Source organism: Odontesthes bonariensis, chromosome 24 (genome assembly GCF_027942865.1).
Source record: "Odontesthes bonariensis isolate fOdoBon6 chromosome 24, fOdoBon6.hap1, whole genome shotgun sequence".
Classification (NCBI taxonomy): Eukaryota; Metazoa; Chordata; class Actinopteri; order Atheriniformes; family Atherinopsidae; genus Odontesthes; species Odontesthes bonariensis.
The window spans coordinates 16,980,748-16,994,467 of NC_134529.1; the positions used below are offsets into that span (position 1 = coordinate 16,980,748).

General features: G+C 42.0%; 1 protein-coding gene across 1 annotated transcript; it reads right to left on the bottom strand.

The window, feature by feature from the left end:
• Window positions 1-2,927: 2,927 nt before the first annotated feature.
• On the bottom strand, window positions 2,928-13,396 carry faxca (failed axon connections homolog, metaxin like GST domain containing a). Its single transcript, XM_075459545.1, has 6 exons — window positions 12,898-13,396; window positions 10,057-10,192; window positions 9,440-9,636; window positions 8,872-9,089; window positions 7,542-7,658; window positions 2,928-7,389 (listed from the first exon to the last, which is right to left on the bottom strand). The coding sequence occupies exons 1-6, from the start codon at window positions 13,155-13,157 to the stop codon at window positions 7,082-7,084; spliced, it is 1,236 nt and encodes a 411-aa protein (XP_075315660.1). The 5' UTR covers window positions 13,158-13,396; the 3' UTR covers window positions 2,928-7,081.
• Between the last annotated feature and the right edge of the window lie 324 nt (window positions 13,397-13,720).

A 13,720-nucleotide genomic window follows, 5' to 3' on the forward strand; every position in this document is an offset into this window, starting at 1 on the left:
CGATTGCACAATTTCTATATGCTTTTTGTCATTAAATCCTATTTGTTTTCTACAAAAAGTGCAGTCTTGCTTGTTATTGAGGGGGAAAAAAAGAAGCAACAAGCTGGGGTTTTGTTTTCCTCCTGTCAACTGTGCTCGGCCTTGCATTGCGATTATGGATTTTATCAATTCGTCTCGGTTGCTTGGTAGTGTCCTTCATCTGCTTCGGTCAGGTGTTTGCTCCCGCTGATGTGGCCAACCCGTGAAGACGATGCAAAGCATCAATTTACATTTTCATCAGGATAAATCTTCAATAGTAATTTAGAGTATAAAAAATAACCAAAAAGAAAACAGAAAGCTTTTTTTTTTCTTTAAAAAAAAAAAAAAGTTTCCTGGAAGGAAAGCGACATGTCTGCCTGTCCAAAGAGGGGCCAGAAACGTGCACTGAAAAAGATATCTGGAGGTCAAATCAGAGCAGGTGCAGGGCAGGTGATGCAGGCCAGATTTATTTGTTTATCTCACGATGCATCCTGAAAAAAAATAGAAAAGGTTGTATGGTCTCACACTTCTGATGTACAAACGTGGGTCTTAAGAACACAAAACAATTGTCGATGTTATCTACCATGACTCTGAAATATCGTGGGAAAACTGAAACAGACCCCCACCCCCAGCTTGAAATCCAGACAGAGATGAAGGTATAGGCTAGTTTGTGGCACTGAGCCTCACTTTTTCTCATTCTGTAATTATTCTTTGAATAATCTCGGACATATTAGAGTATTTAAAAGCCAGAGATTGTGTGTTTAACAACACATCTCGCGGTGGTTTTTGTTCCCCTCGTGTCCAACACACGCTGTGATTTATTGCAAACTAGGCGGATCGATGGCCTGAACAAAAACAGTGTGCTGACGCCACCTAGTGGCCATAGGCAGCCCTGACTTGGGTGTAAAGCGATGGCCTCGTGGACAACGAATGTTGATGCGATCATGGATCCTTTTTCTTTTTTAATGTCTTTTCTTTTTAGGTGCTGGGACAATGCTGGGTCACGTCACTCCACTATTTCGAGCATACTTTTCCGTTATTTGGTTCGAGTGTTTTAACATTAGTTTGCATTTATTTTCGTACCAGAATTCAGTCAACAATTTTACTTCCTACATGGTTAAAGCACTTTATCTTATAGATTAATACTTATTTCAGGATTAATGCAATGACTCATAAATCAAACGGAAACAGCTACTTATTTAGAGTTCAGTTCAATTCTTTGCTCTGTGTGAATAAAACACAGTTAGCTACAAACATTTATTCAGGAAGTGCCATTGAGTGTAATTGTGAAGTACTTTTACTTTGCTTGAGAACAAGATGCCACTTTAGACTCACCTGCATTTCAAAGGGGGATGTTGCACTTTATATTTCACGAGGTTTCCTTGAAAGTTTTGGTTCATTACTTTCGAGGTGGCAGTTTTACACAAAAGCTTTAAAAATTCAACATATTTCCACACATTAAACCAGTGGTTCTGAGGCTTTTTTTGGCTTCTGGCATCTTTAAAAAAAAAGAAGTGTGGAGTCCAAATCACATTTCAGATGTCGATTAGTGAATTTTTGTCCCTCAAACTTCCACACAGTTTAATTTCAATAAATGTTCAAACAATCCAAATATCTCAGCGAGAGAAAGTCCAAATATTGAACTTACATCTGTACACAACATACTGTATTAGTATTTACAATCTGATTATGTTTGATCATCTATCAATATCAACAGGGCCAGACCAATACTTGTGCTTTTAACTTACTTCAATTTATTTACTTCAATATCAATATTTGTCCTTTTTCTTAACTATCATTGACTTTTTATCCTGGACTTTTAGCTGTAGGATGATTAATTGCTGTATAAGTGAGGCTCAGAAATTTGAGTGTAGTAAATGAATAATGCATTTAACACAATCTCTAAGCTTTGTAATTATTTTCAGTCAGTCTTTGAATAACCAGACAGCAACGTGGCAACGTCAGGCTGTGTTATTTTAAATCAATTCATTAATACTGAGGCTTTTACTGTAACTTGAATTCTGATTCAGTATGTACAGTTTCTGTTTAAAGAAAACGAGAACGATTGCACAAAGAAAAAAAAGAAAGATTCGTGGGGTTTTGTGGCTTTCTGTCTGTCTGTGTGTATGTGTGTGAACCCAGCTCTCTGGAGGACCCCGTTGGCTGGATTCTGTCCTATCAGCGGACAACCATCTGCCCTCCTCCAGGCCCTCACGCTCCTACAGGCATCCTCTACATTATTCATATTTTTCGCACACAAAAACACACACACACTTACCCTTCACAGCATACAAGGCCTCACCTCACACATCGTGCATACAGTCACGTTTTAGACAGCCTCACACACACGCACACACACAGCTGCCACCTCAGACACTGTACACCAGAGATGATTCACACTTCGCTATCATTGTCAGTCCACAATTGTCTCCCCTGTCTTGTGTGAGAGGCATCTCCCTGGGATTTTGCACAATGGAGGCAGAAATCCGACGAGCTAAAAGCCATCAAATATCATTCATCTGTTCGCTGCCATTTGTCTCTTCCCCTTTTCATGCCCTTTTCTCGCCCGGATCCGTGCTCCTTCTCTTAGTGGAGCTCCCACAACTTGTCTTCTCCCCCTCTGGCCTTTTTTTCTTCTTTTTTTTCGTACTGCGTTTCTCCAGAGCTCCAGCATCTGCACAAAGAAAAGGGCATAGAGCTAATCCTTCAGAATTGTTGGACGGGCTTAGTACTGTCATATGGTAGCAAGCACAAAGGGACAGGGATTATGGGACAGACATATGCCAGAGTGCACAAACCTTTAAATGTTAAGAGTGAATAGTTCTCTTTGTAAATATTCTTCATCTCAGGTGAATCACTAACAAAGCACAGAATAACTGAAGCAAACCAAAGAAAAATATCACAGCTATATTTAATGAAATATCATAATGCATCCATTTTCATACAGCCTTTTATCTCTAGTTATGATACATTCATATGAATTCTTTTTAAGTTTTATAGAGCATTTTCTTTTAAGCCATGTTGACATATTAGTTATATATATATATATATATATTTTTCTTTTTCTGGCTCTCTTATTTACAGTCTGATGAGATTCCACAAGTTTTTCAGCACACACAATATCAAGAGACAATGCAATATGGCTTCTTTAGTCTACAAGCTGAAATCATGAAGGGAAAGCACCACCCATGGCGGGGCCAAACCCTGGCCCGACCTTTAAATGCTGAGGAGCACAGAGACAGATGGAGCTGGCCCACAACCACAGATCAGGAAGGACTTGTGTAGTCTCGTCCTGCGACTGGTGAACTTACAAAAAGGTTGAAGTGACACTGATCTCCAGCAGGATGGCTCACCTCACCCTGCTGATCTGAGATCAGGTGATCAGTCTGGTGTTCTAGCGTCACCTGACCAGGGAGTTAACAGAGGAAAATTTCCACTTCTTGTATATTTTTGGCGAGAGCAGAACTGAGCGGGAATGATGCACTTTAACATGATGCATGTGTAGTACTATTTGTGCAGTGAAATGAATTTGAACATTTTCCAAGGGACATCTGGAAAGAGGCCTGCACATGCTGTTTGGCTAATGAGAGGCAGCATGGAAATATGTTGTAAATTCAGTATAACATGTCACCAGGAGTCATACAGTATTGCACTAATACAAGATCAATAAGTGACTTTGAGAACAATATTCAGCCATCGTAAACATAAGACAAAAAGTGCAAAGAAATCAACAGTAAATGGATTCCTAAATCTAAGTGCATCCACCATTTAAACAATTTGATGTAACCAACATTAAATGAATACAAATAAATAAATCTTACATATAAAAACATTTTCAAAAAAACACATAAAGTTAAATGCTGGCACAAGTATACAGTAAACTATAACTTCTGTTCCCATGAGGCTAAATCTGACCACCGATGAAAGAAGGCAATAGCATGCAGGCAAGGGTTTTTAAGACACCAAATAAAATAATTCTGTTAAATTTTTCTGTTTCAGCTTGTATCATTTTACTTAAATTCAGCTGCTACATCAAACACACACACACACACACACAAACCCATAGACCTCTCCCTCTGCTGTCGTCCTAAACACTTTGCTTTCAGCCCAATCTTTTGGTTTTAAATCATATCAAAATCATAAGACCTTAAACCCGTAAAACTGTTCATGAACAAAAATCCACGACAGAAGCCGTGCTGTTATTTCTTATTGCTAAGTGTTCATGTTCTTTCAAAGAGAGGAGTCGCGTAAGACGACAGGTAAACGTATGTGTCACGCGTCCACAGGGAAAGGAGCATATTAAAAGCTATTGGATTGGTGCAATCAGTGTAGTTTTGATTAGAAGAGTCAGCTGTTAAGATCCTGATACCATAAAGAAATATTTCTTACAGAGATCCTGTAAATCCTGTAAAGGTGATGAGTGGAACATTTTAGATTGGAAAATAGCTGTGAGTGCTCTCTGGTGGACAATGGATGCAATGGACACACTTCTTCCAAAGTGTTTTCACCAAATGTACTGGCTCACATTCACTCATACAGCATGGACAAACTTCTTCATTATGATCTCAAATCAGCATCAATCGAATGAAAATTGCCAAACTGTTTATCTTTTATTCCAATGGGATAAGCATCTGGGAAAGTCTTAATCTCTTTGTTCAATAAGTTTTTAATGGTATTCGGCACCGGCTTTTGAAATAGAAAGGATGGATCCTCACATCAAAGATCTCCAAAACAGGATTTTATTTAGTGACATTTCAATCTCTGGGCCTATAAATCACTGTGTGCAGTCACCATCTTAGATACATAATTATCTTAGCTGAAAGCATTAAAGACATAACGGAGATATCTGTAGAAAACCTGAAAAAAATCATAAGGCTGTCACTATAATTTCCTTTTGTCTTTTTTTTTCATCTTCTTTTTGTTTAATTTTATTTGGCTTTTGAATTGAAAAAACGAGGCAAGGAACTGTAAAAACTGTAGAAAAACCCCTAACAGACATCAGTAAAGTCTCTATTTTATCAGCTGATATCAAATAACTGTCTTATCATATGTGTATTATCAACACAATATCGATATGTCATTATTTTGATCAATACTGGTATATTGCAACATCCCTGAACTGAAGAAGGACCCAGTGTTCGAAATGTCATGACAGAAAAATAAAATCCTATACGGGAGCTCTTTGTTGTGCAGATCCATACGTTTATAGAACCTCTGTCTATATATACTGTCAACCGATCCAGCACCAAATCAAATGGATTCTTGTTTTAGGTCGATATTGGCCTTTTTATGATCAACATGATTTCTATTAAAACTGGACTGTTACAAAGCTGATATCACCGCTGTATTTTTCTAAGACAACAATCTCGGTGAACAACAGTGAGCAGTGATTACAGTTTGTAGTTCATACATGTGTATGTGTGTGTGTGTCCGGGAAGAAAGAAACATTCGGCATGAAGCCTCACGAATGCGCCATCACTCATGCAGACGGTGACTCCGCGTACAAGATGAACAGAAGCATACATACCGCCGTGCTCCTTACTCGTACCTTAAGCAGACTTAACACACCACAGCTGGTGCCCTATGAGCGTTTGCTGAGCGACAAACACACACCAAACATGCACCGTGCCGTCACGAGCCCCAAAACACCGCACAGCCCACAGCAGCATAAAGTGCAAGTGAACCGAGTGTGACCCGTGTCTGCGCTCTGATTGCTTTAGCTGATGTTTTCTGGGCAATGTTTGAAACAACCAGCAAGAGTTTGTAAAGATCCATCGGCTACATCTCTGTGTGGTTGATTTGGCCAGAGGTTGATTGCATGGACGATTTGGCCACCGACAAAGAAAAAAAAAAAGAAAGCTGTATCCTGACTTCAAACTTAAATGAACCAGCTAAGACATGTAGATACCTTTAGTTACGTGAAGCGTAAAGGAAGAAACTTGTGGGCATGTACCAGCCATGCGCTCTCATTCACTGTACATGAATTCAGACTATTTTCAAATGATTGTTTGACTCGCTCTCAATGATTGAATGCGTGTGAAACATCTTTTTGAGCTAAAGCAACTGTCCTATGACGCAATGATTCTACTGTGGGCATCTTAACGGTTTATTTTTTTTTGGCTAATTGAAATAAGACACACTAAAGTGCTCTATTCTCTGCTCTGAAATTTTACAGCACTCCTTAAACGTGGGCAGCAGGCATGACTCTAACATCCCCCTTGTGTAAACAGATGCTCGGGAGCTCTTGCGGCTCTGCTTGCTGATCCTAGACCAGCGGAGTGGGCATTTGCGGAGATAGTCTGTGTGCAACACAAAAGGGGTTTTAAAAAAGAAACACCTACAGTATTTACACCATATTACAGAGGAGATTATTCTATCTACTTTCAGGCTAGCTGTACCATCTATATTCACAATTTGATCAAATATCCTATTTATTCAATCTGAGAATTCAATCAGATTGCTTTATGTACATTTACACTGGATTGTGTTCACTCACATGAGTCCCGTACAGCTCCGTAAGTGTTGATGTCATTTCAGCACGGGGTGTTAACGGATTAAAACACACACAAGGCTGGGTGGTACAAATTGCTACAAGGGACCACAGGGGGCACGCAGGCATGTAGTTGCCATGGTTACAGCAATGGGACACAGGTAAAAGGTTGTGACTGCATCTGATGTCGACTTAGTGGAGGAGTTTCTCAGCACCAGCGTCATTTACTCCTTTCTACCTTTCAACTAGCTCCAGTATTTAACTTTTTTACTCATCTCCATTGAAAGTTTCCCACCCTTTCATTCCATTTCCCTCCATCTGTCGGTTCCCTCTCTTTTGGGCTACAGTGTGCTTCAACTTTGTGCCCCTCTACTGCAGTCTTTCCTCCACTACAGTTTTGCAAGTTAACCCTTAAAGTCCTCTACGTCTCCGCTGAAACAGCAACACCAAAAAAATAGTCCCCAGCTTTTTTTTTTCTGTTCAAAGAGGTAGGGGAGCATGTGCACAGGCAGGATAAAGCACCCTCCCGTGATGTGTGTATAGGTGGTGTGTCTACTGTTAGTGTGTGTTTTGTCAACACTTGAGCTGGTCTATTTCAGAGCACTCAGTGTCCATGTCAGAGTCGTACAGCGAGTGGCCCGTAGGGTCGCTGACGGGCGACGGTGGGTCTTGCGGCGTGTGAGTGTGTGAGGAAGTGTGCGAGTGTGTAATGTCCTGGGATGTGTCCGTGCGGGAGTAGAGGCCCAGATCCTGGAGTTGGGAGGGCGAGTCGCTCTCCTCCGTGGTGTTGTCGTAGCGGAAGTCCTCCAGGTCAACAAACCACTCAGGCCAGAATCGCCGGCGGATGCGCTCACAGTACATTGCCAAGTTGATTAGGTCACCTGGAAGGAACAATGAGCTCAGTGGGTACACAATGGAAGCATGTTTGGATGTAGACTGGCATGAAACCATCTGTTTGTCTTTACACTACAAGGGGCAAAATAAAAGTTTTATTTCTTTGTAAAATGTAGATTGCTTTTTTTGCTTAACTCACCTTTAATTAGCTGCTCCGGCCTAGATCCTGGCAGCATCCACATGGCCGGGGCCAGGTGACCGAACACTGCAGCGTCTACGGTTGAAAACCTAGAGCCCATAAGGTACTTCTTGTCACCTTAAACAAGACACACACAAAAAAAAAACCCAAAAAGTCAAATACCAACACAAAAATACAAAGTGCAGCCATGCTGTTCCTCCTATATAACAGCTCTTTGTGATTTGTGTTTGCTCTGACCAAAGAAAACACTCAATCTGATTTGAGGACACTATAATGCTAAAGATGACCACAAGAGGTCACTGTTGATGTGTCTTTCCATTTTTTTTCTCAGCCTCTGCTGTCTCTTGACAAGTGCAAGAATGATGACTTTGGTTTCTATTCTCGAGGCGCACATTGAAAAACCATCGATTCCCTTGCTGGCTAAACTATGTGAACATTCAAGTGACGGATATTGTGACAATGTGATTTTTAAAAAATCTGTTTGGATAACCCCATCAACCCTGTTTTTAGTTAAGTTAAGCAAATTTAAACTAAATCAGATTTGTAACAAGTTGTACATTCTTTAAAGACAACATATGGAAATGTTTAAACTGGCTTTTTTTTGGACAAATATATGCTTATTTTATCATTGATGCCAGTGGTACGATTTTAAAAGGCTGGGACTGGGGCACGTTTGCCTCTGAGTTATATCTCTTCTCCTTTTGGCAACACTTTTGGTTTTTGGGAACTGAGGAGAAAGACTTCTGTAACTTTGCAAGTGAAATGGTCAATACAGGATTTCATCTGCCGAACAGTTGAATGGGCAAAGCCTGTATGTGATATTCGGCATTCACAAATGTGTATGCGAGCACCTCCAATTCTTTTAACGGTTAACCCTACCTCACTGTATACTCTTTCAAGGTCAAATGTAAATCTTCTGTAATGAATGGGGCCGGCCGTGGCTCAGTGGGTCGTCCAATAACTGGAAGGTCGGTGGTTTGAATCCCACTCTCGCTGCTCAAAAAAGATTGATCAACTGACAGCTGGAGGGGTGGCAGTCCACCTTGCCATGGCTGAGGTGCCCTTGAGCAAGGTACCCTTACCCCCATGTTCCCTGGGTGTTGTGATTGGCTGCCCACCACTCCAGTGTATGCCATCTGTCTCCATGAGTGTGTGACCATGTGTGAAATATAAGAAATTACTTTTCTTTGACCCATCCAAATGTGGAGGATTAATTTCGTGTTAACATTGGTGTGTACATGACAATAGAGTAATCTTAACATTGCCTGCATATTTCAATAGATTACATTTTTTTCTAAGGATTACTATTAACATTCATAAAGACACTCACCTAGCAGGGTGGCCAGTGTGCGCATATCCTTCTCCATCAAGGCGTAAACCTCCTCCGTAGAGAACCGTCCGATCCCGTGGCCGTACATCTCCCTCTTAAGAATCCCGCCGGTCAGGTGACTCAGGATCCACTTGAGCAGGTCACTCAGCGGTCCGCTCACCGACAGCATCTTCTGGGTCTCCTCTAGGTTGTCCACCCACTGACAGTAAGCTATTGTCCTGGGGCATGAAAACATGCGAATTTGTACAGATTGTGCACATTTGTACAGACACATCTAAAGCAGAGCTTCATCAGTCAATGCTACTTTTACTGAGAAGAGGACGTCAAAGTAGAAGAAGGAGTATCACCAAATTATAAAATCTAACAATTGTGTTGGAAACATTGTAAGTTACAGTTCACAAAAGAAAAGCCCCATTTGGTAGCACATTTGTTGTTTTCCTACCAGAGATGTAGAAAAAGATTCTGTCTTCAGGACAGTGCTAAAATGACCTTGTTTTTCAACCCCCTCCTCTGAATGAGTCGCAAAAAAGGCAAAGCGATGGCGGTGTGAACTTCAGCTTAAACTTACCAGTAGAAGTGTTCCTCCACCATTTTGGTGATGGCACGAGACACCGCTCTCTCCTGCGGGGTCAGGCTCTTGTTGAGGCTCACGCCCAACCTCTCCTCCAAGAACTCGATGATGAATTCGGCGCCGAACACCTGCTCCTGGTTGTACTCGATCCACGGCATCTTTCCCTGCGGCGAAAGCCTCCCATCAAAGTAGTTCTGTAGGAGCGGAAATGAGAGTCAGAAAAGGTGCCCGAGGATGTTTTAACGAAACAACAGAATGTAGAAAGAGACTGATAATTGGTGCTGAGATAGTTATCATGGAGCTAAATGATGGCAAACATTCAACATTCGAAATTTTAATCCCTGCTGCAATGGAAACTGAGTGAATCTTTGTCACAATAACGAATCACAGAAGAATCAGTCACAGCAAAAGAACTAACTTAGGTTTTCAGGTGAAAAAAATAGAGATAAACATCCCTTATGCAGATTTACATTTAGTCCAAACATCCAAAATCCAAAAGTCAACTTGTGCTAACATCCCTATTTTGCAGCCATGTAGTTATTGCATATTACCAGTGTGAGTGTGTTTTTTTTATTTATTTCTATTATTTGTTTTTGGAAGGTACATAGCCATACCTGGTAGGGCAGGTCAACCATACGGAGGTAGGTCTCCAGCTTAAGGCAGAAAGGGGACAGTGATGGGACACCAGATTTGGGCCTGGAGAACTGGTGGAGTATGATGGCATCCTTAGAGTCCAGCTCTTCCTCCTTCCTGTGAGGAGCCAATACAGACAGATCAATATGTCACACAGAGGCTGAGTGAGGCTGTGAACTAGAAATCTTTTATATCCGTGTATGCTGCAGGATTCAAATGTGGTCCTCACAACATTAATCATCAGATTTTAGGGTAGAATTCTAAGGTTTTTAAGGCTGGCTGTCTAGTGAGTAAGGCTATGTCCATAGGCTGGACAACCAACTAGGAAAAATAGCTAAACAAAATGCAATCAAAGCTCTCTTTTCACTGAATGACAGGTTCAGGTTTTTCATGACTTGTTTAACTTTAAATTTGTTGGAACTACTTTGATCGAAGGTGTTGTTTAGAAAAATAAAAAAAAGACATTATTAAATCTCAGCGTTTCTTGAAAATGTCTAAGGCTCATCTTAAAAAAACTTTTATTTCTCAGCCTCTACAGAAATTATAAATATGTGATTAAAATGGCATTTGAGAGGTTACAATTCTGGCTTTTATCAAACATATTAATTTGATCTTTATGGAAAATATATCATGATATGATGACATGAACCTCGCACTCAGGGCCGGAAGGTAAACACACACAAAGCCACTCCAGGCCTAAAAATGGAGATACGTTATTTGCCTTTAATGGACAGGTCAGTGGAGAGAGACAGGAAAGGGGGGAAAAAGACACGCAGGAAAGATCAGCACAGTTGGGAATTCAACCAGCAATCACTGCAATGGGCATTGCCAACATGGGATGTGTTTTTGCCACTCGACAACCGAGCACCTCCGACTTAAAGGAATCATCCATCCATCCATTATCTATACCGCTGAATCCGTCGGTCGGGTTGCGGGGGGGCTGGAGCCTATCCCAGCAGTCAATGGGCGAGAGGCGGGGTACACCCTGGACAGGCCGCCAGTCCATCGCAGGGCTTAAAGGAATCACTGTTCATTTATTCACTTGTATGCTTCCACGAAAGGACTGCAACTATCTCATATCTGTTCATCAGAAGTCTGCTCTCCATTACAGCTGGAAACAATGTGAAAAGCTTATCCTGTTTCTGTTGCCCTTAAAGGAGCAAGATGCAAGTCTTGATGTAATCAAATTCTGGTATAAAGGTTTCAGACTGCTGGTTAGACAAGCACTCATGAATGTTGTTAGCATAAGAAAGTATTATAATATTTAGTAATATTAGTGATCACGTACCATACACAGTTAATATATGGTTAACTGGACAGTGAGAACATTTTGGGGAAGATGAGCACAGTTTGATCTGTCCTCACCTCTGACACACCTTCACAGGGCTGTTTGAGTTGATAACTAGTTTTAGGATTAAGAGCTGGGGTTGGGGTTTTAATAAGGTTTGGTACTTAGCTAGGTTGGTGTACGCAGCAAGTTTGTTGGGTTATGTGTTAAGCAAGCTGTGGTCATGTTGAATCTCGGAATGTTTTCTAAAGTAAACGTGACAATGTGTGCGTGAGTCATGCGAGTGGGCAACGCTCATCACATGACTGACTGAATAAACCAACAAAGGCTCTAAGTGGCTCTGTAACTGTCAGCCCAGGGTCATTCACCGTGGCTAGGAACACTGCAGTGTAATGAAGCATCCCCTTGTGAGAGATAATCTGTGGATTATTCTGGTGATAAGGACTCTTATTGGATGTGCACATGCCCACAAATGGCAACAAATTAAATTGGAAGTGCTGCACAAATCCGGGGGAGCTGTCCACTGGGGAAAGTGCTGAAACGTAGGAACACAAACAGGCCTCTTTGGAGAGGAGCTGTCTCAGTGTGGTGCTGAACTGCCCCCAACAGACAATTTGCTATTTGATACACAAAGCCTATGGCATGGTAATATGAAGCCTTGCACACAGGGAGGCATAGAGCTGCAATATTGTACGTCACAGCTACATGAACAGCTTGTGTTTACGCTCTGAAGGTATAGGAATCAACCCTGCATTTAGGATATATACCAAACATGAATCTTGCAGCGATGAGAGGCCCTCTCTGACATGTAATATTCACTGCCCTTCTAAACTGTGTTGTAACACAGTCATGGGCCCAGACTGCAGGTAACCGACGTTTTAAAAGACACTGATTGATCAAATAGCCAGATTGAGGATTCCAGAGTTCACAAAGGAGATTAAAAAAGCTGCATTATTTTAGACCAAACTCCACTGTGTGATTGGGAATAATAAAAAAATTAAAAATGAGCCTGTGTCGTGTCGACTTGTCCTTGAAATGCAGACAAATCTAAGTGACCTATTGACTATGATGTCAATTCGCGTGGCAGTGGAGCTGTTTGAGAGCCTGCAGGCTGGCACAGGAACTCAGACAAACAACATCGGGGAATTGTCATGGTTTTGTAATCGTAATTGAATAAGCAAGGACATAGCCTGGAAGAGTCCATAGCCCTTGCCGCGGGTCACTCGTGTCAATAATCCACAAAATTAGCCGGAGAAGGTGGGAATCTCCTAATGTGTGTTTGTGAGGATGGAGTCGGGTGGTGGGGGGTCCGTTACATCACAACCCACCACTCACGATTTCTTATTTTCCCACCGTCTCCGCTCTCACCCCGCCCAGTCAGACGAGATTAAGTAATATCGAAGCAGAGAGAAAATGCAGCAGACCTGCGAGATTTAAACAGATTTAAATCCACAACTGCTTTCACTTTGATCCGGCTCCACAGGCCTGGCTGAGGAGCCCTGAGCTCCTCTGACACCCTCTGTGTTGTTGGTACCTGATGGCCAGCAGTTCGTGCAGCAGATAAGCAGCGGCAGCGAGCAGAGCCCCTCCAGTCAAATACAGTGTTTTCCGCCACCACGAGTCCGAGCCCAAAGCTGACATTATCCCGCCGTAGTCCTGTAATGGGGAGGCGATGATGTATCCATAAAACGAGAGCTGCTCATCGGAGCCCAGCAGGCCGAAGGAGAAGCTCTGGTTCTGGCAAAAATCAACCACACTCGACCCCGTCCAGGCGAAGCCGACGCGCCAGTTCATTGCTCAGTATCTCCGGCCACTTTCCGCCTCACTTTGGCAGGTCGGGCCTTCATCGGTGGGGGCTTCATGGGTGCCGACAGAGGCAGACGAAAGGCGAGTGGACCAGGAACGGCCGGGGGGGCTCGGGCATCCCGTCCGAGGTTACTCCCCGAAGCGGGGGGGCATCTTCTGGAGCCCGTTCGGAGCTCACTGATTTGACCCCTCTTCTCTGGATACTGGCAAGACAAACAAGCGAACACCGACACTTCTGGTTTAATTTTTCAAAATAATAGTAAATTTCTCTTTTGTAACAGTTGAACAATACCAACACACTAAATTAAATACAGATTTTTTTAAAAAAGCTATTCATGCTTAATTCATCCAGGCTTCTACAAAATCACTGAACTACGGAAGCCTTTATCATGGCACAAAAAAACTCATCTGTAAAAATGATGCAGATGTTAGGACTGACACTGACGATCTCCTGTTAATTCACGGCCACTTAGTGATATAAAATAACAGCTAAAAGTCCAGAGTACAGGTCTCCATTTCTACAGTGGTAATCTCTGAACCACAGAACCAGG

Excerpts from the sequence above, each read along its gene's own strand:
- faxca (XM_075459545.1), bottom strand. The coding sequence starts at position 13,157 with ATGAACTGGCGCGTCGGCTTCGCCTGGACGGGGTCGAGTGTGGTTGAT. Across the intron at positions 9,090-9,439 it reads GTGGAGGAACACTTCTACTG|GACAATAGCTTACTGTCAGT; the intron begins GTAAGTTTAAGC and ends TTCATGCCCCAG. Across the intron at positions 7,390-7,541 it reads GCCGGAGCAGCTAATTAAAG|GTGACCTAATCAACTTGGCA; the intron begins GTGAGTTAAGCA and ends TGTTCCTTCCAG.